General features: G+C 36.6%; 1 protein-coding gene across 10 annotated transcripts in view; it reads right to left on the bottom strand.

The window, feature by feature from the left end:
* The window catches only part of WNK2 (WNK lysine deficient protein kinase 2), a 241,129-nt gene that overhangs the window by 21,075 nt on the left and 194,217 nt on the right, over positions 1–25,837 (bottom strand). For 6 of the 10 annotated variants that reach the window (XM_074198336.1, XM_074198339.1, XM_074198337.1 and 3 more), the window contains 6 exons: positions 25,668–25,737; positions 22,841–22,917; positions 22,054–22,745; positions 18,363–18,577; positions 16,356–16,553; positions 15,347–15,445 (listed from right to left, as the gene is read on the bottom strand). In XM_074198336.1, coding sequence (XP_074054437.1) covers positions 15,347–15,445; positions 16,356–16,553; positions 18,363–18,577; positions 22,054–22,745; positions 22,841–22,917; positions 25,668–25,737 — 1,351 coding nt within the window. The remainder of the gene's footprint in view (positions 1–15,346; positions 15,446–16,355; positions 16,554–18,362; positions 18,578–22,053; positions 22,746–22,840; positions 22,918–25,667; positions 25,738–25,837) is intronic. The other 4 variants (XM_074198334.1, XM_074198335.1, XM_074198338.1 and 1 more) reach the window with 2 other exon arrangements.

Below are 25,837 nucleotides of genomic sequence, written 5' to 3'. Positions count from 1 at the left end.
AAAAGACATGAGACCATTAGTCTGGTTTTTGTTGTTGTCTTTTCATCTAAAGCTATATTTCTAACTTATAATGAAGAAAAACTGAAAAATTCCTTTTGGTTTGCTGTGATGCACAGTACTATAATCACTAGCTTGGGAGCCAGCAGAGGGAGCTCCAGCTGAGCTTTTCAAAGTTGCTTCTATTCAATTAATCCAATAACAAATGGACTTAAGTATAACAAAGACACAACTCTTACAGCCCTCTCCTGCCTTCCTTCTGCAAACAGTACAAAATACTTAATTTAATGTTTTCCTACAAGGAGCCAGAAACAGATACCCAGTAACAGCGCTTCTGTAGACCAAATCTAAAGCAGCGAGGGAGGGGCTGGGGTACCAAGGAAACTGAATTTGGAGTTAAAAGGAATTACTATTTACTTGGGTAGACTTGGGGGAAAAGATCACCTCAATGGCTTCCTTATTTGTAAGACAAAAAGGCTGGATTACATGATCAAGGTCTTCCAACCTCTGACTTATAATTCTTCTTAGGTTCTTAGTATTATCTTTTTTAGAGATGGGAGGGACAATTCATTCATTTTGCAGATGAGGAAACTGAAGCCAGAGAGATTAAGTGATTTTCCTAAAGTCATACATATAATAAACTTAATGTAGTTCCCTTTAGGGATTCTACACTTTTTAAAAAATGTCATGGATTCCTTTTAAAAAAATGCATAAAGGGGTGGCTAGGTGGCTCAGTGGATAGAGCACTGGTCCTCGAGTCAGGAGTACCTGAGTTCAAATCCAGCCTCAGACACTTAATAATTACCTAGCTGTGTGGACTTGGGCAAGCCACTTAACCCCACTGCCTTGCAACCCCCCCAAAAAACCTAAAAAAATGTATAAAAATATACAATATTATAATGGAAGTCAAGTATGTTACCATGAACCAAAAATATTAACAAAACACCAACAACAAAGTAATATCTAGACCATACATTATGAATCCTTACTCTAAAGTTCGGTGTCTTTTTCTTCAGAGCATTGCCATGGTTTTTCTGTGTCTGAGTGGCAAACCTGGAATTTGAACCCAAACTATTTGACTACAAGTCCAATTATCTTTTCGCTGACTGTTGTTTAGTCCTTTTCCAGTTGTGTACAACTTTTCGTGACATCATTTGAGAATTTTTTAGTAGAGATACTGCAGTGGTTTACCATTTCCTTTTCCAGCCCTTTTTAAAGAGAAGGAAACTGAGACAAATAGGATTAAGTGACATGCCCAGAATCACAGAGCTGTTAAGTTTCAGAGACCACATTTGAATTCAGGTCCTCCTGACTCCAGGTTCTATGCCACTTAGCTGCCCTCTTTTTACTGTATCATGCTGTTTCCCTGGGCAAGACATTTTATTTCTGCAAGATATCTTTGCACTTTAAATCTAAGAGAAGTTCAATAATTCTCCCCCCCCCCCCCCCATGGAACACCACTAAGTTAGGTTTAGTTGTTAAAGGGCTAGAATTGGTTATAGCTCATACCTGCCAGTGCAGAAGCTCATCTTTACCCTTACAAAGGATCTTCTGAAATAAATAACTCTGTCAACCCTTTCCTACCAGATGGAATTTTAACAAAATTACCCATTCACTTATAATATACTTTCTACTTTTGCATAAAGAAAAATTTCTTATTGGTATCTTCTTTTATATTGCCAAAATTTTCCCCTTGTTTGCCTTGCTTCTTCCTCTGCCCACCCACAGAACTAGCTCATATATCAAAGAATAATTTACTTCTATAGTTATCTTTAAAAAATATACTTACATAATATACAGTAAAAGGTATATCTATATGTTTAAATTAAAATTTTATTTTCAAATAAAGATTCACTGTTTCTCCCTCCCTCTCCTATTGAGAAAACACCTTGGTTATATGCATAAATACTTCTCAAACTGTACTCTGAAACCCTCACCTTTCCATCAGGAGATAGGAAGCATTTCACTACTTTCAATACTCTTAAGAGTAAATGGAGGGTGGCTAGGTGGCGCGGTGGTGCAGTGGATAGAGCACCTGCCCTGGAATCTGGAGTACCTGAGTTCAAATCTGACCTCATACACTTAATGATTATCTAGCTGTGTGGCCTTGGGCAAGCCACTTAACCCCATTTCCTTGCAAAAAAAAAATCTAAAAAAAAGTAAATAGGGAGAATTTCACATACCCATTTTGAAGATGATGAAAGAAAAATTCAGAGAGATAATGTGATTTGAGTCCACATTTTTTGGTCTCTAGATTCAAATGATCTTTCCATGTCACCATGCAATACCATGTTCTGTGGGCTATATTGGGGATCAGGAAAATCTGTGCTGCTTAAAGGATTCAAAGACAAGAGGCTCAGATTTTCTCCCAGTATTGTGCAACAAAATAAGAAATATACTTAAAACATAAAATTGTTTTTTTTCCTCTTGTCATTGATAAAGTAAAAGAGGATAAATCACATTTAAGAAAGCAGGGAAAAGAGAAGCAAAAAGAAAGAAAATGAAAAAGATCCAGCACCTGTCATCACTTAGTGTCTGATAAGACCCAAGACTCTTCTACTGCCAGCTGGAGGGTAAAAATCTATAAGCAATGTGGTTTAAGGCAAATAATATTTGTAGAAATTAGAGGGAAGTACATCAGGCCTGAAGTCAAGAAGATTCATTCTCCTGAGTTCAAACCTGATCTCAGACACTTATTAACTGTGTGACCCTTGGCAAGTCACTTGACCCTGTTTGCCTCAGTTTCTTGATCTATGAAAATGAGTTGGGGAAGGAAATGGCAAAGCACTTCAATATCTTTGTCAAGAAAATCCCAAATAGGTCTGTGAAGACTTGGACAAGACTGAAACCAAACAGCAACAACAAGAAATTACACTTCTGTCTTAACTCCATCATTTACTAGTCAGGTAGCCCAGGTCTGTAAAACAAGGGAAATGGAATAAGAAAGTCCTTTGTTGAGAAATTAAATTGATAATTTCATAAACCCTGTTCATGTCACAGGGTTGTTGGCATTATCAAATGAGGAAGCAAAAAAAACACTGTAAGTTATAAAGTGCTATATGGACATAATTATTGATTGCACAGAAAAGAATACATGTTATGCAAGTCAACTGAGGAATAATGATAATGAATAATGATGATAATGTTAACGTTTCTATAGGACTGCTATGAAGAGTTAAAAGCTTTATGACAATTATCTCATTTGATTCTCATAATAATTCTGAGGAATTTTTCAGATGAGGAAACTTAGGTAAACAGTTTGAAATGACTTGCCTAGGGTTCGATAGCTCTTAAAAGTCTTGAGGTCAAATTTGAACTCGGGTCTTCTTAACTACCAGCCTATGCTCTATCCATTACAACCACTAAGCTGCCTAGGAAGGTCTCTAGGGGGGAAAAAACCCCCAACTAAACAAATAAACCAAACCACTTAGAACAGAGAAGGGGTGGAGGGGAATAAGAACAATTGAGCTAAAGGATTTTTATGTTGTAGAAAGAGACAAAATTAAGCATTTGAGAGCAGCTGGTAATTTGAAATTGCTATTTCTACTTGGTAAGAAATAGGAGCACTTTGTGAAAGCTTCCATTCCTAGAGGGAGAGTAGAGACTCAGGACTTCTTTGGTATATCCTTAGGTTTGAAATGAAAATCTAGAGAATTGAATGCTTAAGCACATAGTGGGCTTTCTAAGAAATATCCATTAAATGGCATTTGACAAAAAATGGACTTGAATTCTGGAATGATACAGTCCTAGGACACAGTTGGTTTTCTAGAGACTCATCACAACAAGCACCTAAGATTCCAGGTGGCATTATGGAAACAATGAGATAGCAGAAATAACAATTCACATTTCTGTAAGGCTCTCTGATTTATAAAATATGTTCTTCCCTTATCCTGTGATGCAAGCAGAGTTAATATTATGCTCCCCCCCAATTTATTTTAGAAATGAGCAAACCAAGACTCCAAAAATCTTAACAGAAGAGGAAAACTGAGGTTCAGGGAGGAAAAGGGAAAGGAAATAACAAACATTTAACTAGGGCTTCCTACTGTGCTGTGTGTGTGTGTGTTGTGTGTGTGTGTGTGTGTGTGTGTGTGTGTGTGTGTGTGTGTTTAAACAAATATGATCTCATTTGTGTATTGTGGGGTAAGTGGTATTACTATGACCACTTTATAATTGAGGTATCTGGGGCTAAGAGATTAAATTTCTTGCCCAGACTGAAGCATACATTTTTACTTCTTTATTTCTCTTGAGGTTTCTGTGTGTGTGTGTGTGTGTGTGTGTGTGTGGTAGAGGAGGAGGGGGAGACTTATGTTTACTTTTACAACATGACTATCGTAGTAATGTTTTTCAAGGTTACACATTTTAAACCTACATTAACTTGTTTTCTCAATGTGGGGAGTGGGGTGAGAGGAAAGGACAGAATGTGAAACTCAACATTTTGAAAGTGTTGAAACTTGCTTTTGCATGTGACTGCAGGGGTTGGGGAGAAATTTAAAAAGAATAAATTTCTTTCCCAGGGTTACAGAACTGGTAAGTAGCACAGGCTGAGATTTGAACTTGGTCCTTTTGACCACAGACCAAATGCCCTATCGTGATACCATCATGATAATCTTTTACCTGCAAACGAAATTGTGACTTGAAGGTATTTGAAGTTGCTTTTTTAATGAAACATTGAGCTTGAAGTATGGAATTGTGGATTTTATAATTAATCTGTTTTGTAAACACAGGTAAGTGACTTAGCTTCCTCAGTTCTCAGTTTCTACTTTTGAAAAAAGAAAGGGGTTAGATTAGAAGTTCTTTAAAGTTCCTTTTAGTTTTGACCTGACTCATTGTATTTCTTTTTTTTTTTAAGGTTTTTTTGCAAGGCAAATGGAGTCAAGTGGCTTGCCCAAGGCCACACAGCTAGGTAAATATCAAGTGTCTGAGATCAGATTTGAACCCAGGTACTCCTGACTCCAGGGCCAGTGCTTTATCCACTGCTGCCACCTAGCTGCCCCCCTGACTCTTTGTATTTCAATGATCTAAGTAAATTTGTATCAGAAAACAAACTGAATGATAAAATTTGAAAATTCAAGGTGTTTATATTATGGAAAGCCAAAATTTTGGGTACCTCCCCCCACCAAGGATTTATTTGGGGAAAATAAACTGGAAACACAAACATTACAGTTGAACTTTAGAGATAATTTGGCTGGATGAAGAAACTGTAGTGCTTCCATTAAAATAAATTGATGATAATTTTCAAGTAAGACAATGAAGATCATTATGACTTTACTAAAAATTCTTTATTCTTTCTCATCTACTTGTTCTCTTTGACCCAAATGTCTTAATTCCCCTAAATCTTTGTTGACTTACTGAAATCTGTAATGTACACATCAAACAGGCTCTCCCAGTCTAACTTGGGAGCCCCAAAGGTTTATTTCACCAAGAACATCTGTTGTTCAAGTCTGTTAATACACCAAAAATCTTAGAAAACAAATTGTCCTCATGTAGACTCCATTTCCAAGTTTTTCAATTTTTCTTAAATCCTTTTCTGATATTCCTTAATATAGACAGTTGAATAACTATATCAATGATGAACAGATGGGTCCGTATATATACATAGCAGTGATCCAAATAAAATTCTTATTTTTGATGGACATTAGTAATGGTTTAGTAAAGCTGCATTAAAATTTATTTAATCTGAAGGGAAGAGACAATTGGACTTAATAAAAAAATACATGAGTAATGGAATGTCTTTTTAAAATGCTATTTTATTTCTTTCCACCATAATCATAGGGCTGATGGTGGGAGGTGAAATCCAAAATAACATATAAAGACCTAACCCTTCAGGATTTGCAGTTAAGGAAGGGGAGTTCAATTGTCAGCTTACAAAAGCTTTTACATGAACAAGACCTGACTCACTGTAACTATGTTTGCCAATTTTTTCTCTTTTAGCCTTTTTGCGAGGAGTAATAACAATTTCCTGAAGTCCTGAAAACCTGAGGTTAAGGAGAAGTCCTAGTAGGAAAGTTCTGGAATGAAACAGGAAAGGGCATTTAGAATTCCAATAAACTTCTGAAATGTAATTCACTTAGGAATCTAATAGATGAAGAACTTAGATCTTACACATAGCAGGTGCTTAATAAATATTTATTGGAATCTGGAGATTCCAATCTATTGATTGCTTCCTAACATTGTGTAAAGTTAAATTTCAGTTGTAGGTGGGAATGATCACTAACTCCATATCAAGTGAGATTACAAAGCGGCATCTAGGAGAGGACTCAAGTTAACCTGAATTCAAATCTTTCCTTATTATCCATATGACATCTGGGCAAATCACTGAACTTCCATCTACCTTAATTTTAATAGCACTTACCTCACAGGTTTGTTATGAGGGAAAAAATGGGAGTATTTATAAAACACTTCACTGCCTTAAAGCATTATATAAATGTTAGCTAACATGATGAGATATTTATGACAGAAATGGATGTCTTTTGATGATCAGGATTAGCAAGAGGTAGAGATAATCCAAAAGCATGTTTGGTTTTTATATGCCTTAGACTTTTGTGCAATGGATTTATGCTATGTTCTGCCTAGGCTAGCAATAAAATGAGTTGCGTTCAATTAAGGCTGCATTTTCAGATTCTGCACACTAACCAACAATGGATTGGAAAAAGTGGTCTTCTTAGGTAGCTAGGAAATGGAAATTCCCTATAGAACATTCAGTAGGTAGAGATTTTACTTGTAAATCATAGAGTCAGTAATTATGTAATAGTATTGATAGTACTTAAATTCTGGGAACAATTAATCTCAAGGGCTACTTACTCTCAATATTCAAAGTTATAATTGTGCAAAATACAAATAAAAATTATATATATGTATATATCTCTGTGCGTACATATAAATATACACATTGAAAAATAAATACAAATTATAGGCCAGATTCAAATTTTATACGAGCCATATTTGAAAGGAAAAGTCCATTCTATATTCAAACCAAGATGGTATTTTAAAATACATATCATCTGTGCTCATTGTTAAAAATACATTTATATAATAAGATGTAGTTTCAGATCATAGATTTTTAAAGCAGGAAGAAGACTTCTGGTCATCTTATCTATGTATCTTCTGATGAGTATCTATTATTCATTATTATTTATGAAATCATGTTCATAGTTTCATAGCTCTTTAAAAAGTTTTGTTTGATCAAAGGGCCCTGAAGGAGTCACAGATTCAAAGATATCTTTAAAGTAATGATAACCATCAAAACAGGATCATTCTGAAGCTTAAATATAAGAATAGATCAGGAAATTCTGAAATGAGGGTGATGGACTAGAGCTCTAAGTCTGTGAATCAGATAACAATTTGTCACTGTTATTTTGTAACTGCAGGTGTCTCACTTTAATTTCTTAAGTGGCTACTGATGATACAGAAATCATATTCATACATTATATATTGTATATTGATATATTATATATATTATATATTGATATGTAAGTATGTATGTATGCAAGTATTCAGGAACTTTCTGTTTTTCCCCCTATATAAATACTAGTCAAAAATTACCAGAAAAGGGGGGGTGGGTAACAGCATCATGGAATGCCCCTCAAGTTCATTGGGACTTCAGTTCTAAGGAAGCTGAACACTATCTGCCTCAGATCAATGGTACAGAGGGTATGATAGAGGAATAGATTAGTAGGGGGAATTATCTGAGCTCAGGTAAAGAAAAGTGGCCATGTGGTATACTCTACCAACTTCACTTTTAATTATCTCATACCACCTGGAAAAATGTCCAAAATAGGCATCTTGGCAGGGTATAATATTTTAATTGAAAATTCCTCCCTCCTGCTACCACTCTACCCACCCACACACACATTCCAAGGCTATCACTTATTTTCATTTTCTGTACTTAAAATTCATTCTCCAAAGGAACAAGAAAGTGGGGGGTTGGGTTATCCCAATTCTGAAAAATATCTCATTGCCTACATTGCCCAAGCAGTCTGCCATCTAATCTCCATCTTATTTCATAGTTCAGACCCTAACCAAAGTTTAAAAATTACTCTGGAGAATAAACAAAACAAAACATCCCCATAGTCCATTTTTGACCAGGTGAAGATTTGAACACGTATCTGACTTCTAGTCAGACAGGTAGGAAAGAAGGAGAGATGAAGAAGGGAGGAAAGGGAGAGAGGAAGAAAAAGAGAATATATCAGAAATGAATTGGATATATAGACCATGGTTAGATGAAATCCCTACTTTGATGCTTATTATGTGACCAGGGATCACAGGATCACAGTTATAAAGTTGGAAAGGATCTCAGGTCAATTCCACCATTTTACAGATGAGGAAACTAAGGTCCAGGGAGATTAAAGGAAGTGCCCCAAGATCACAGAGATAGTAAAGAGAGTCTGTGGAATTTCTATTCTAGTCATATTACTCCTTCTTCCCTAATCTTTAAAACGGATAATAATGTTATCTCTGCACCACAAGGCTGTGACAAAACATTTTGTGAATTGTAAAAACAATAACAAACAATAAAGTTAAATGAATGTAAATTATTATGGCTATTTTTTGTAGGGGGGTGAGAGTGGAGGCAGACTGTATAACAGCATAACAGGCCTTTTCTCTTGGAAAGAAAATTTTAGGACAATTATACAAATTAACCTAATTTGGGGTTTATTAAAATCCTGTCTGGATGATACACTCCTACTTGGATTAAAAGCACAGTTCTTACAACTTAAACCTTTCCTACCCTCATCAGGGTGGCAGTACCATAGATTACATGATTTCCTGCCTTGTACCCAACAATAACTTTATAGTTAGAATCAACATTGAAAGTGGCACCATCCAATAATTCTAATAATCATCATCTCATATATCTCCCCCCTCCTTCTAGAATGCAACTTGGAGAAAGGAATGAAATCCCCCACTTCTATCCAGGCTATTCTACCATGAATACTTGAGATCCCTTAGCTCACAACATATTAAAATAAAAATAAAATAAACAAAAAAATCTCCCCCAAACAGCCAAACATACTGGTACATAAACTTACCAAAATCTTTCCCAGCAACACAGACCACTGCTAATCCATTGAATTGGCTTAGATCTAACTTAGGAAACTTTGAAAAGAGGACTGGATGAGAAATGCACAAAAGCTAGGAAAAAACTGGAGAATTATATCCAGGAAAAAACAAAACTTAGGAGAGAGGTGGAAAGGTTAGAAATATGACATTATGTTTCTATTATTATTTTGCAAGGTCTTAAAAACAAAAAAAAGAAAGTATTTTTCTAACTGGTAGCAATAGGAATCAGATTTAGCAATATCAAAAAGAAGAAAATCTTTTCTCTTCAACCTAGCATCATCTACCTTAAACAAAGACTTTCCCCCCTAATGAATATCTAAGTAGCTAGAAGAACCAGCAGATAATTACTGTAAAATCTTTTGGGTCAGGGGCAGCTAGGTGGCCTAGTGGATAAAGCACCAGCCCTGGAGTCAGGAGTACCTGGGTTCAAATCCGGTTTCAGACACTTAATAATTACCTAGCTGTGTGGCCTTGGGCAAGCGACTTAACCCCACCTGCCCTGCACCCCCCCCAAAACCTAAAAAAAACCTTTTGGGTCCTTTGTTGGGCCTTTAACAGTTTAAAAAACATTTATCTTATTTTAATAATACATAATCGTAACAGAAGGACTTTTAAAGATCTTACTATAACTCTTCAGACAAGACACTAGAGGAGAATAATCTGTCACAAAAACAAAATAATTCTCTGCTCAGGAGACTGAAAACCTTGATTACCTCATTCATATGATTAGCAGGAAAGAGATTTTTCTTGTTGGGCAGAAATAAAAGATTGCCATTCCAAGACCCAGATATCTTAGATGTAGTTTCCAAGTTATAGGACCCTCTCTAAACTAGAAAATGGGGATAAAAAATAGCAATATCTACCACCACCACTAGAGATTCCATGAAATGAGCAAAGTAATGATAGGGAGGAAATTTTTACCAATGGAATCTGGCTCAGCATTGTTCAGACTGGCAGACTACCTTACAGCTAGTGTAAAAAGTAGGGATTCTTATTTGTTGAGGCTGCTGGTGGCACAGTGCATAGAGCACTGGTCTCAGAATCAGAAAGTCCCAAGCTCAAATAAAGTCAGTGGAAACTATACTTACTATCTGGGTGACCCTGGGTAAATCACTTAATTTCTCTCTGCCTCAGTTTTCTCAAGTACTCCCCATTTTGCTGTGAGGATTAAATGAGATAATATTTACCATACAGTAGGTACTATATAAAATGCTTATTTTTTCCCTCTCCTTTCCCTCCCTCACCCTTGGAAAAAAGTAACCTCTACTGCCCAAGATGATAAATCAAGACTATATGAGTCCCAGTTCTATTCAAACTTTACCTAATTTGCATAGTTAAAAGCTTAACTAACAAGGGAATCTCTTCTCACTACCTTACCCTTGTCAATGGCTTTCATAAAAGCCTCTACTTCTTTGGATTTTGCTAAGTAGGTCTCACACAACCTATTACATCAAAAAAGTTGCTATCCAAATAGACTACTATGAACAGGAATCTTTAAGTATCAATCATTCAAAAACCAAAGAAAGGTTTTCAGATAAATTGTTATAGTTTACTCAGAAGGGCTGCTTTATAAGGTAGGTCAGGACTTTCAGCCATTCATCCCATTTTATTTCTGAGTGAGCCTAGTTTGTCCCAATATTTGCAGGATGAAGTGTTTGCTGAAGCATGTGAGAGCAGCAGGAGTAACAGTTGAAATACACAGGTGCTCCTGGTCCCCAAGCCCTAGAATGACCAAGGTACCAATTAGTATCAAAACAGAACCCACCATAATCCTGGGATTTGAAACACCCCCAAAATATGTTCATACAGACACTGTTTCACCATTACAAGGAAGACAACAGTCAATCAAAACTTTCCCCAACTTATCTATGGAAAGAAAGTATTTCAAACAATTTAGTCATTAGTTTATGACATTGAAAGAAACTTGACTAAAACATTAATGTACTTTTTGGCCTAAATTTGTAACAGCTAATCACCATAACCAAATGACAAAATTCTTTCAAACTAGAGAAGTCAGACTTAGGTTCTAATACTATTTCTGTCAAATGGTGGAGCTTTGGGCACCACCTTTTAACTTCGTTCATACTCAATTTAAAGTCACTTTTTGAGCTTTTGGCTTACATTTTTTAAAAATGGCAATAATTTTATTTTTATGATGAACAATTCTAATAGATAACCATAAAGACCCTACTGTAGCTCTTTCTTCAGGCAAGAACTAGGGGAAGATAATCTTTGGCAAAGCATCACCTGATCTAGGATCTGAAAGAAGATACTATATTTGGGAAGGTTAATTTGAAAAGTATGAAGAAATATGGTATTATCAACTCACCAATCTGTGTAATTCTTTAATTCTTAATTTAATTTTTTAATTCTTAAAATTCTTATAGTAAAAAAATTTGGGGGGCAAGGCAATGGGTTAAGTGACTTGCCCAAGGTCACACAATTAAGCCTTAAGTGCCTGAGACTGTATTGAATTCAGGTCCTGCTGACTCCAGGGCCAGATGTCCTATTCACTGAGCCATCTAGTTGCCTTCCAAATTTAAAATTCTTAAAAACAAGTTCTACATATAAACTATCTACTTGTGATCTGAACTTCAAGACCTATACAGTCACATTTAATATAAGGTAGCCCTATGCTAGAGTCTACAGGATGGATTTTCATTCCTTCATTTTAAAATTCATTAAACAAAAAAATAACAATCCATCCTCCACTGATCTCATAAAAATTGTTGATCACTGCATTTTCCAGGACAGGTTCTGAAATGTCTGAGCCTAGAAGCTAGGTTTGCTCTTTCCAGTATGTAATTAAGACTAAGCTAAGCGAGTCTAAGTGTGTCCACCACACACTTTAGGGCAAAAGCTGAGAAATTGTTGAAGTCTTTTATCTTCACTTCAAATCTCAGGAAATGGCTTTTGACTCCTGACCTTTGGGGTGAGAGACATTTTACTAATAATATTTGAGTTCATTCTCATTTGCCTCTGCTGTGGATTTTCTGTCTCCATTTTTATCGCATCTTTTTCCAATTCCCAGCTGCTCCTACCTGATTCCTTTCTCTTAAAGATTTACTGACAATGGAACAGCAGACATAGAAGAATTGATTTCCTCACTAGGCAGTGAAGGTTCATTAGAATAAATGAAACCATCAGATTGTAGGACCATACCTATAGACAGACCCATTAGTTAGGCACGGTCAATTAAAATAAGAAATTTGGAATAAACCATAGCATATACTTGAGAGAGTTTAGTTTCTGGCCTCATATCAAAATACAGAATCTTGGCACTGAAAGAAATCATTGTAACCGTCCAGTCCAACATCCTACCTTATACAGGAACCTCCTCTCTGATGTATCTCAGAGAGCAACTCAGATTTTTTTCCAACTGCTATGAGAATGATTGAATAAGATATGAATTCATGTTTATATGGCATGCACATGTATATGGTAAGAAAAAAATAAAAACTTCCTTAATATAAACCACTAGTGGCTTTATAACTAATCATGGCCAAACTTTAATGTCTCTGTTCCTCAGTGTCACCATTTGTAAATTGGGGAGATTATCCCTGTCTTTCCTGATCTTATGCAAATATGATAATGACAACAAATATTTATGTAGCAGTTTGCAAAGCATTTCATTTGATCCTCACAACAACTCTTCAAGGTAGGTGAGATTAGCATCAGCATTTCATAGTGAGGAAAATGGGATCTACAGAAGATAAGTAACTGGTTCTGGATCATATATCTAAATAAATGACTTGGTAATATTTGAATCCAGGTCCTCCCTGTTGCTGAGTCCAGTATTATTACCACTGCATCACCAAACTGCCTCAAATATTCAGTTAAATGTATTGATTACCTTAAACCCAGAGTGCTACAAATATTACATAATATATTAATAATTTAGTCAGGAACATCAGGAACATGAAAGAAAGCAAAGGCTAATAAATAGAACATTGGGTTAGTGAATCTCACATTCTCACTTGAACATGAGGAATTTCACCACTATAAGTCAATAGAAGTAGATTACCCAAATGTGCATATTATCTATACCTGTTGTTTTTTCCTTTTCCTTCTCCCTACCCTGCTTGATTTCCTGTCTCCTTTTAATTAAGATTAATGAAAGAGTAAATGAAAAACAAGGAAAATAATCGATTCCATTAAAAATTTGGTTTTATAAGTTTCCTTTATTCATGCTCTATGTCTCTCTTTTAGTTGTTATTTCTAACGTATTAATAGCTTATTAGTTCTATCACTTAAAAAAGATTTCAGGAATTAAAAGCAAGAATCATAATTTTGGTTTGAGAATATGGAGTCATTCATTTCTGGAAACCTGAAATATTCAAATATCTCTAAGGGGGGGTCAGAAATTACTCTTAGCTCAAATTCCCCACTTATTTAAAATATATCACTAGCTACCTATCTGACAGGGATTGACATCATACATGTAGGAATGGTAAGGATAGCAAATCTGAGATATTTTACACTTTCAAATGTAATGTCCCATAAATGTCAAATGGTCCATACTCCCTTTTTTGGATTTCAGTTTTCCCTGTTGCAAAATCAAAAGTAAAACACTGGTTCAGTATGGTAAATGATTGTTTTTGTTGGGGAGGGAAGGGAGAAAGAGATAAAGAAAGGTTCCCCTCATTAGAAATTTCCTACCGTTACTAGAACCCCTTTGTCTTTCCATTCTACACCTGTAAAACTCAAATGAAAGAAAACATATGGCTGTTCCAGTCAAAACTAAATTCAAAGTTTATCTATATCCTGAGTTAGGGAGCAGGAGTCTCTGAACTGGAATGAAGTTGGAAGTTTTGAAAGTTCTTTTAAAAGAAGTATATTTAGAAAAGAGCTGGAGCATATCTAAGTGGTCCTTGTGCCTTTGATCTGTCTCACCTCGATAATGATGAACAATGCAGAACTCTAATGGGGGAGGGAAATCTGGCATTGATGGGAATGGACACTTAACTAATAGAATTTCTATTTGAGAACATTAGCTAAATATTATATGCAAGTGGCCTCTTGTACCTGACCAGTACAATATATCTTTATTGTACAAGTAAAAATTCATATGCCCCCAACCAGCATAAATGCCCAATAAAAAAGCTTATTTTTACTTAAAAAAAAGCCCAAACCCAATGACTTTGGATTCAATAGCCAATTTTTCTTGAAGCTAAAAATAAAATGCACGTTGTCAAATGATTAAAACAGGTGCACAGTTATTTGAAATGGAAGTTATTGGATACTGAGGATACATTTCAAAATATCTGAAGAAAATCTGAATAAAATTTTATTTTCGTAGAACTTTGATGAACTGCTAATTGACTTCATCTCTGAGGTCACATGAGGTTATATCAGAAAATACAACATGTTAAGTGCTCCAGCTAGATGATTTGAGAAGAGGAGGATGAAGGAAGAATGTGTTCCCATAGCCATATCATTCAATTGAAAAGTTTAATTTGGGGGGGGGAGGGAAGAGATGGGAAAGGGAAAAAGTAGGAAAGGGGATGGTTGGGAAATTAGATACTTAAGATCTAGGTAGAAAATTACCACCTAGGAAAATGAATTGGGAAGTTCTAGCTGGAGCACCGTTCTAACAGCATTTCCACATGCAGGGAGCAGGGGAAAAACAGTAGATATAAACAGTACTGTATGTTGTTTTAATACAGCCCTTTTACAGAAGTTATACCCTTCAGTGACCTTCTAGAATTGTATCGGCTTGCTACATGCATGTCTTCATAGTCCAAACATGTGTGAAAGAGACCATGCGTCTACAGAAGATTGGGTTTTTCTTTTTGTTGTCGCTGGAACTGGGGACAGCAGACATGGATATTTGCCACATTGCAACTGAAAAAATTATTTCCAACATAAAAAAAAATCCACGGAATACAGAGAGCCTTGGTATGTCTGAGCTACAACAGTTTACCACAAGGCTAGGAGTTAGGAATAAGATCTTCCACACATGCTTTTGAGCATGAGCCAAAAGTGATGCACAAAAGCTTTCTGTGAGAAACAAAAATTAATGAGTGGTTGATGATGATTGGGTTTTTCTTTTGGAAAAAAAAAGGAAAGAAAAGAAAAAATGGGGGGGGAATGTTTGTGTGTATGTGTGTTTTTTTAAAACTAAAAAAGATGATCTCAATGGGAAAGGTGGGCATGAGGAAAGGGGAGGGAAGGAATGGTGAAGAAGGCATCCTGCCAAACATATCCAAGATACTGATGAGCTCAGAAAAGGGGAAAGGGAAAAGAAAGAGATGGGGAGTGATAAAATACAAAAAGAACCAATACAAACAGATGGACAAAGACACAGGTCCACTGAGGAATCTGGTACGAGGTTTGCTACTAGATTTATAGGTCACTCTCTCAGACGTTTGATGGTAAACCGTCCAGCCTGCAAATGAATATAAAGGGAAGAAAACAAAGAGACACTTATAAAGTACAAATAGCTTGTGAATCGATGTCCTATACCATCAGTCAAATCAGTTCTTGTTAGTTAATCATCCACAGCTCCATTTTAGCCTAGCCAAGGAGGAGTAAGTTAATCAACCATATATACAAAAAGAATGCAACAGCAGCAGAAGAGAAGACATAACTCTCAGAGATTGGGCCAGAGAGGGGGGCAGCATTAGCTTTGGCATTTCGATAGTAATTGCCATGAGAGTTTTCAAAATATATGGTAAGATAAGAGAGCCGGGAATCTAAGGAGCTGGATATGCTAAAGGTTAGCCCACTTCAGGATTATGATACGGCCACTGTTAAAGCAACTGCCATGATTTAAAAAGAAAAAAGAAAAACCCTTTTCAGTATCAGATAAGAAGTTAATCCCACCCAGCACTGAAAACTCATGCCCTATTCCACAGTCCTCCTTCCTGACTACTTCTACTGAAGGAGGACTTGGGAGGTTAGCTTCATTCACAGGAGTTCTCAGCTCCATTGTGGGGGTGGTTCTAAGTAAAATGATCTGGAACCAGAGGATGAAACACAGAATGGAGAGATAGCACCATCTGACTTCCCTCTGTTAAACCTCTGTGGTCTCAGTCAAGCCAGCTCAGTAGGAAGCCAATATCCCACTAGACCACTTATAATCAACAACAAAAAACCACCCCCAAATGAGGATTCTAGGCTCATTTAGCTCCTCTTGTTAGATTGATGCAAAGCCTGAATTTTAGAGGGGAGGGAGAAACCAGTCGATAGAGAATGTAGCTCATATTCTCCTCTGGGTTAGCAGGAGACTGCCCAGGAACACCACTGTTGTCCTAATTTCCTAGTACATGCTGGAAAAGGGTCAAGCCGCAAATCACCTTGGCCTTGTGCTCCACCTCCTTCACTGGCTAAGCCGGAGCAGATGTCAGAAGACAGGGAGGCTTTGACAGAGCAGGGTTGCTGTGTCTGTACTGCCTTTCCGAACGTGCCTGAAGCTGAGGAAGTGACTGCGGTGGAACCAGGCCGCGCTTTAGCGGTGTCTTTAGAGGGAGAACCTCTGCAGTCTGACAAGTTACCTATGGCGGGGAAAAAAGTTGCAAAAGGCACTATGAGAGACCTACAGCAGGGGGAGCAGACACTTGGCTCTAGTGGACCAAGTGCTGGCCTCGCCCAAGGGTCCTCATCCCTGTATCTGCAACCCCCTCAACAAAGAGGTGAAGGGTCTTACCTAGGGTCACATGCCATACTTATGAGATCTTAGGTGAGACCCTCGACCCCTCTGTGCCTGAGGTTCTACATGTCTTATCATGGAGATCTACCCACCATACCACCTGCCAAGTGAGAGTGATAGAGAAATGGGGGAAAATATTCTTAACATGAAAATGAATTATTAATTTACATTACTGAACTAAAAAAACCAGGTTATTAACAGCTAAGCTAGAAAATTTCAGTACTTCTAGAGATGGAAGTCGAAGCACAAACAGATTGCTTATCACTATAATTAGCCTTATGTTAGATGGACTACAATTTGTAATGCAAAATGAATCCATTTCGAGGGGAAATGTATATAAAGACAAGGTATATTAAAGATAAATACTCAACTTTCCTTTCGAAGCTTTGATATCTTTCTGGATTTACAACTACCATAGAGACCTACATAAAACTTCTTGAAGAGTCCTAGTTACTGAACTCAATTCTGATTACAGACTGGTCAGCAATAGCAGGAGAAATTCTTTCACATTATCCCCCTTAGGGCCAAACACTAATTGTAACTCCAAACTGTTTTGTTTTCTTCTCTCCTTCTCTGTCTGTCTGTCTCTCCTCTTTCCATCTTTTTCTCTCTCATATCAACTTCAAAAAAGTCTTTCTTTTGTTCTTTCTCTTTCTACCTTTCTTTTTTTTTAGGTTTTTTTTTTTTTGCAAGGCAAATGGGGCTAAGTGGCTTGCCCAAGGCCACACAGCTAGGTAATTATTATTAAGTGTCTGAGACCGGATTTGAACCCAGGTACTCCTGACTCCAAGGCCAGTGCTTTATCCACTATGCCACCTAGCCGCCCCTCTTTCTACCTTTCTTTTCCTTTTTTTCTTTCCTTTTTTCCTTTTCTAACTCAATTCCACCTATATAGTAAGCATTACTGTTAGACAAGAAAAAGTAAAAACAAAGCAGAAAACACCACCAAATTCAGTTCATGTGACTCAAGGTGACAATATTTCAGCTGCTAATCACATTTAAAAAGGCTGATCAGAGGAAACTAAACTCCAATCACGGGTAAAAGAGGTAAAATATCAGGATTCGCAGTGGGATATTTAGTTCTCATGACAAGGGTTGGTCTTCTTAACATCACATCATCAAACTGTTAAAATGTAACCTTTAAAACAGGGTAATTATCCATTCTTTCTATTTATATCAAGGGTTTATCCACAGCAATTCTAGAAAAATAGTTAACACCTCCTTTCTCCTCTACTGGATCCAGTTCAGAAAAGCAACTCTGGTCCTTTTTCAGTAAGTCCACCATCCCTCACCCCTAAGAGTTTTTGCATCACAGAAAAACGTTGTCTATTCATAATCTAGGGCTGCTTCAGTGGTCCAAGGGTTTTTCTTCTACTGGTTCCTAACCTACTCCTATACTTTGCCACAAACAAACAAACAAAATAAAGAACAATTAAAAGTCCTGCCAAGGAAACAGTGACGTAGAACAGAATTTTCCACTCTCTGTCTCAGAACATAAAGGAAAATGCAATATCCTTGGCCAAGTTCATAGCCAGAGAATATGGAGGGAGGTGTAAGCTAAGGATACACTCCACTCTTCTCTTCTCCAACATAAATGCCCACCAGAACACCATTAAAGTCTCAAGATCTCCATGAAGTGAAACTATTTGCCTACTTGTATTGGAGGCCACACTCTTTAACTGCTGCACCAGAGGATTTAACAGCTTCCCAGCTTTTAATTTATTTTTGCTTGTCCTTCTTCTCCGACCGCTGGGAGGAGCAGTATGGAAGAGCCCGACATTAGGAGGTAAGGGTTTCCCCAGACGAAGGTACAAAGCTTCTATTTCATTCTTCTGTTGAGTTTGCAGTTCTGAGATCTCCTTCAGGTGTCTGATGTAGAAAAGAGGGGGAAAAGAGAAGGAGAAAAGAGGAAGAATCAAAGATTGAATTTTCTAGCCTAATCCTGGGCATCTTGAGAACTGATTAATATTTTTTTAAATAGATGCCAAGTCTCCTACAAGTACTTTCTACCCCCAATACACTGTTATTAGATATTTTACACCTTCCAAGTTATTTGCTGAAAATTAATAAAATTATGCTTGAAGGCAAGCTTCAGCTACATTTAAAACCTGGTAGCAAACTATAGATTACCTTTTTTTTTTAAAGTCACTCATTTTGTTCAGTTTGGAATTATAATAAAAAGAATTCACACTGCAGATTTCAATACCTTCAAATCTACTAATTATTAAGTGCAAAATGAAATGGAATATTTCAAGAAAACTTACGGATTTTTTCATTAAGAATTAATGTCCATTTTTTTATTGTCACCTATCAAATCAGAAATATATTATCATGGAATGCTTAGTGATAATTTAACATATTTAATACAGTGACTGACTCCGGTTTGTTGTTTTTTTCAGTGTCTCACTCTTCATGACCCCATTTTGGGTTTTTCATTTTGGCAAAGAACTGAAGTGGTTTGCCATTTCTTTTTCTAATTCAGTTTACATGAGGAAACTAAGTCAAACAGGATTAAGTGACTTGCCCAGGGTCACAAAGGCCCCTGACTGAGGTCAGATTTGAACTCAGCTACTTTGGATGACATTTTTTTAGGGTTTTTTTTTTGCAAGGCAAATGGGGTTAAGTGGCTTGCCCAAGGCCACACAGCTAGGTAATTATTAAGTGTCTGAGGCTGGATTTGAACTTGGGTACTTCTGACTCCAGGGCCAGCACTCTATCCACTGCACCACCTAGCCACCCCTGATTACACTTTTTTTAAAAAAGTCAATCAATTTGTTCATTTTGGAATGATAATAAATGGGATTCATACTGCAGGATTCTGGTCCAATAGCTTCAAATCTTTTAATTATTAGATGCAGGGTGAAATGGGATATTTCAATCCAGAAAATAGAGACAAACATATAAGAAAAGCAACATCATGGAGATGGAGTTATAAAGATCTGAAGTCAAATACGATCTATTGCTGATTAATGAGAGTCTCATTGCAAGCCACTTATGACCCTATGTATTTCAGACTGTTCTAAAATACATCTCCAAAACCACATATCCACTTTTAGCAGAGGAATTTGCTTTCCTCTCCACAAAATCACAGATCTTTTCTTATTCTCTATATATCTCCTGGTATGGTTTGAAAAAAATGTTTTACATAGTAAAGCAACCTGGAAAACAAATCAAAAGTTCATAACTTGGAAAAAAAGTGGGTGCTAAGAAGTGAGATGTCATCTTAAAAATATAGTAGAAATTTATGTCTTAAAAATGAATGTCATCTCAGCCATTACCAGTAAGGGGAAGAAGATGATCTGAGGTTACTTTGCACAAGTTGCTAGACTGATTGCCTTTCTACCAAGCTGCTAATGCCCAGATTCCTTCCCTTCCAATTCTTTCCAGGATTTACAGAGGGTTTTATAGACAATAACAGCAGGAAAAGTATTATGCTAGAACAGATGGGCTCTGTGTTACAATACACCTTGACATGAATGCAGATCAAAGACTAAGGATCTTGGATCTATCAGAATCAATACTGAGAAAGATGTAAATGAAGAGCCAAAGGAGTTGCCAGGACTAGCATCTTTAATTTACTACATAAAATGGTAGTGATATCTCCAGTGTAAAAAAAAAAATCAGTAAATCTTGGCCACAATACTTAATGCTGTACACATTCCAAAGGGCAATTCAATAGCTATAGAGAATGGTGTTAGACTCTTTTCCTGTATATGGATCTTTGGTGGGTCTTGCTACAACTTCTCTCCTCCCTACTCCCAATTCTTCTGTGGTTACAGCAAAGGGAAAATGGATCTTCTAAATCTTAAAATTTTATTCTGTCCATTTTAGAGAAATTGATTTTTTCTTAGTTGAAAATGAGAAATAAGATGTATGCTTTCAGTCCCAAAGTAATTAATTTTTTTCTTTAACAAATTATTTTTGCAATTCCTTCCTCCTTTTAAAAAGAACATCATTTGGAGGGATTTCCCTCCAAGCCTGAGAATCAATATACAATAAAACTTCTGTTTTACAAGGAATATCATCTCATTTGAGTGCAATATTCCAAAGATGTTGATTTTATTTATGTAGAATTAGTCTTCCCATGGACTATAAAAGATGAACTTCAGTTATATTCAAAATAGTTCGAGTGTGAAGCATATTTTAAGGTAGCCTAAGAATCTGAAAACTGACATTCCCCCAAACTTTGTCATTTGCTATCTGTTATTCTCTGTAAATAGTCTTCTTTTGTGAATACAACTATCCCCATGCCTTCTATTCTATATTACCTCTAAGAAAATGACTTAACAAATCTAGACCTTGAGTCCTAGCCTTTTACTACTCTGCAGCCTATTTATTTCTAGTTGTAAGAATATCTTTATCAACTATGCCACACCACACCCACAAATTCATGGTCCAAACTGCTCTTAAAACAAGCTCCCCTTCTGAACTACTCCTTTTCTGTCAGTGGCACAAATATTATTCTTGCCTCTCAGGTTACAGTCTTTTGTTTTGCCCTTTTCTTTATTTCTCCATATCTAAATTGTCATTAAGATATTATCTCAGGACAGCAAAGTGGCACAGTGGACAGAGCACTAGAATCAGGAGGACTTGAGTCCAAATTCGGCCTACGACACTTAATAATTACCTAGCTGTATGACCTTAGGCAGGTCACTTAACCCCAAAGCTTTGCAAAAACAAACAAAAAAAGATATTATCTTTTCCTTCAAACATCTCCCTGATTTACTGATCCTACCACAAGCCTCAAAACCTGGATTATTTCAATAATCCTCTATTGGTGGGTGTCTGACAGATTTCTACCCCACAAGATCCTGTACCCCCCAGACTAGTCAGTATATAATACTAATTGTTATCAGATAGGCTTCTTGCTCAACAAATTAAAATGGCTTTCTACTGTTATAAATTATGTTATTTGCTTTTTAATGATATCCATATTTTTCCTTCTCTGTCTTTCCAATCTTATCCTCCTACCTTTCTAACCCATATTCTCTATTCTAATCAGACCATTGTTTTCTGAGTGCATCATATTTATTCCCCATTGTTCCTTCACCTTTCTGAACTCTATACATGCAGTAGAGCCTAAGGGAGTTCAGTGTATGATGGATGGACAAGTAGGGATTCTCAGTTTAGAGGTATTCTACATGCATGTGCATTTTACAGATGTATATTTCTCCACACATTTTTGTGACATTTCTCACTTCCAAAAGATTGTCACCTAGACATAATAAAGACTATAATTATTTTGGACTTTGATCCACACTGCAATGATCTTCCTACACACACCCATGGAGACAATGCCCTATCATGACATGCATACAGTCTTAACAACAGACTGTGATACCTACTTCTCTCTTAGACTTTGCAGTTCCTTTTTAATATCAGCATCTTCGAATTCAGAGTCATTGTCACTGCTCACATAGGAGGACTGGGAATGGAAAGAGGTCACACTAATGGTGGGGATTTTCATTCCCTGACTTTTACTAGGAGAATCAGAGCCCAGAGATCCAGTCTTCCCTGATCGGTGTAAGAGGGCTGCAGCTGCTTTCTTCATGAAGTCACTGGCTGTACTGCTACTGGGCAGGGAGGACTGCTTCTGAATGGAGGGCTTTCTTCTTATGCATTCATCCCCTGAATCACTAGAAATGGGCTCACCCATACCAACTTCAATGGAAGATGCTGTCTGCACACGCCGGACAGCTATTTTCAAATCAGGGCTGGAAGGAAGTTCATCCAAGTAGACATCAGGTGGTGCAGAGTACCTTAAGCACTGGGGTGATGCCAGAGTTAATTCATCTTGTGTGCTGACAACGGAAAATCTGCCAATAGTTTTGGCTGGTGTGCCAATGTCATCCTTTTCTATCTGCTTTCGATGGGAATCAGAATCAAAAGAACTGTGCCTCGGCAGGTTACTTAGTCGTCCATCTGCTATGAATGTTTGTGTCAAAGTTTCCATGGGCTTAACTAAGATTTCAGGTTCAATTTGATCATCCCTTATTGAAGTCTCCAGATGTTTTGTGACAACTGAAGGAGGGATGCCCTTAAGAGGAGAAAAAACAAACACAGAGATGAAGATTCATTTCAAAAATGGACCCACCAACAAAAGGCAAGGGTTTTGTTCAAAAGAGTTGTTACCTGAAGGTTTTGTGTTGTGCTTGAGATGGCTGTTGAGCAACCATGGGAACTTAACGAGTCTCCTAAAGACGACTCCACTAAATAAATTTTTAAAAAAAGAAAGGTTACTTAGAAAGTACAATAAAGGGGAAAATGACTAGGTTATAGCTAAACTGTCTAATGTGAAACATTTGGGCTCACTAGAAAGTACCTCTATATATAAAGATACAAAGCAACTAGTTCAGAAGACAAGATTTCTTTTAAGATGGATAAAAAAAATCAATTATCATTATATAAAACCAGTAACTTATGCTCCTTTGTATTGACCTCAAAAGATAATATGCCACAAGTCCATGAGGATAGAATTTGAGATTTTAAAAAATTTTAAAAACCCTTTAGAGCCCATCTTTCCAGGCTAACTACACCTTTTCTTTCTTCTTATACATTCAATATAACAGTTAAATTTTCTCTATGCTTTTCTCCATGAATGACATCCCATCTCTTAAATAGAGTGGAAGTCCATTTCTTTGAATCTAGCTTTCTCCAAATGTTTGCTCTGGTCCTTCCTGATTCTCCCACATTATTTGTCTTGTCCCCTCCCTAAATCAATTATTATCATTTGTCTGCATTTGTTTCTAATTTTTGAATTCAATATGCTCTATGGTTCTTGACATGCTCCTTCCTCTCTCCTCCCCAAAAGAATATAAGCTTCCTAAGGGTAAAGACTTGTGAATTTTATGCTTTGAGCCCAATACAGTGACTTGACACATAGTAAATACTTTTTTTAAATCACTTTTTTGCCTTTACATACACATTTAGAATTGGAGAAGGCAATGGCAAGGCACTCCAATATTTTTGCCAGAAATAATCGTAGATGGGCTCATGAAGAGTCAGATCTGACTGAAATAAAAACTGGACAACCACAACAAAATAAATATAACTATGACAATGATACAAACAATAAAGAAAGACTAAAGGGGACAAATCTGAACAGGGTAGGACTAAGTTGGGTAAAAAAGAGGGTGACCAGATGTCTTTTTTAACACTTCTAAATCCTAAGATGAGAACAAGTTGTTTTGGGTGGCAAATCTGGCTTCCAATAACTCAGCAGGAAGTTCTGAAAGGGTAAGAGTTAGGACACTGAATTTAGCTAAAATGACTTGAAGAATGATTATTTAACCCCTGTATCTTACTTTCCATTAACTAAATGAGTGTCATTAAGATCAAATGAGATAAAGTATATTCAAGAACTCAAAACCCTACACAAACACAAACTGTTATTAAGAGTTCCCTTGTCAATATTAAGCCAAACCATTTAGCAAGGGTCCAAAGGAACTCTAATAATAGGACTATGTGGTAAAACAATTATCAATGGAGTATATGAAGCCAAGCCAGGTGTTTACATAAAATACTGGTGCTAAATAGATTAACATGGTTTGCCTTACCCATCTGGCACTGTATTCCTACAGAATTAATATGTATAAAGTCATTCCCAAGACTAACTTAGAGTCTAGGATGCAAACCCACAAATAAGGTTGGTCATGGTCCAAGAACAGAGCCAGTTGTATATAGAAATGCAAGTCTGGTTAATTATGGCATTTCTTATCACCAGTAACCCTCTAGAAAGAATGAACAACCACACCTTAAAAGACTAAATTCACTGATAGATATGGGATATTTGCCATATCAAAAAAAAAAAAGTTTCCACAAAATCTGGAGAGTGTACATGGGGCAAAATCATCCTATACTTCCATATTTAAAAAGACTTCTTTGATCTGTTCCTGCTTCTGTCTAGCTATCAGAAACTCCCTCTCCTCCATCCTGATAGCATTTTCTCCTTCTGTTCAAAAAAAGCTAGATGCTTTGGAAATTTTTTATTTTAGTAAAATTCCAATTTTATCCTTTTACCTTCTTAAATAGAGAACTAAAATTAGCTCTAATGTAGCCATTCATCCCCTATTAGGAGGTCATTAGATCCCTGCCAGCAATGTCTTAAAAGATGATAAATTTAGGGGTGGCTAGTGGTGCAGTGGATAAAGCACCAGCCCTGGAGTCAGGAGTACCTGGGTTCAAATCCAGTCTCAGACACTTAATAATTACCCAGCTGTGTGGCCTTGGGCAAGCCACTTAACCCCATTTGCCTTGCAAAAACCTTAAAAAAAAGGATGATAAATTTAATTTAGACCTTTAATAGTGTTTCTTTTCCAGAGAAGATTTACACATTTTATTTTTTCCTCCAAGTGAAACTAAGTCTTTGAAGGCATGCAGGAGATTTTTCTGAAAATGTTAAGGTTTGTATTCTGCCAATGATATTTAGATTTTTTTTAAACTGCCCTCATTACTTGTTTAGTTAAGAATTCTCCTACAAGCTACAGTTGTGATTTTATTCTCTTCTAAGTGTTTTTTTTAATAATGTGACTTTTTTTTTTTAGGATTTTTCAAGGCAAATGGGGTTAGGTGGCTTGCCCAAGGCCACACAGCTAGGCAATTATTAAGTGTCTGAGGCCGGATTTGAACCCAGGTACTCCTGACTCCAGGGCTGGTGCTCTATCCACTGTACCACCTAGCCACCCCAGTGTGACTTTTAATATTCAATTTGAGTTCATTTTGTATATGCCCTTGTACCTCTTTTAAAAAGTTCATTCTAAAACTTATTCAAAATGTTTATATAAACCCAGGATAAGTACAGTTACAGTATCTTGTAAATGTATTGAGAAAATACACTGAAAATATATTGAGAGTATACACTATGACAGACATCCAAAGTGGGTTAAGATTGAAGTATGAAGAAAGTTAGCATACAATCTCTGAAAGTTTCCTAATCAGATCAGGGCTTGTCTTCAGTTACCTGCTTTTTTTGGTGAGGCTTGAAGTTCCGACAGTCCAATTCCCATTTGTATCACTTCTGATGTTTCCACCTTCAAGAAGAAAAACAAAAAACAAAAGAGAAATAATACCATCTATTGTCCTCTCATCACATCTTTGTTTGGGGGAAAAAAAGAAATCAATGTGTATTTT

The sequence above is a fragment of the Macrotis lagotis genome, chromosome 8 (assembly GCF_037893015.1).
Source record: "Macrotis lagotis isolate mMagLag1 chromosome 8, bilby.v1.9.chrom.fasta, whole genome shotgun sequence".
In the NCBI taxonomy this organism is placed as follows: Eukaryota; Metazoa; Chordata; class Mammalia; order Peramelemorphia; family Peramelidae; genus Macrotis; species Macrotis lagotis.
This window is presented reverse-complemented; position numbering and strand designations above follow the sequence as displayed.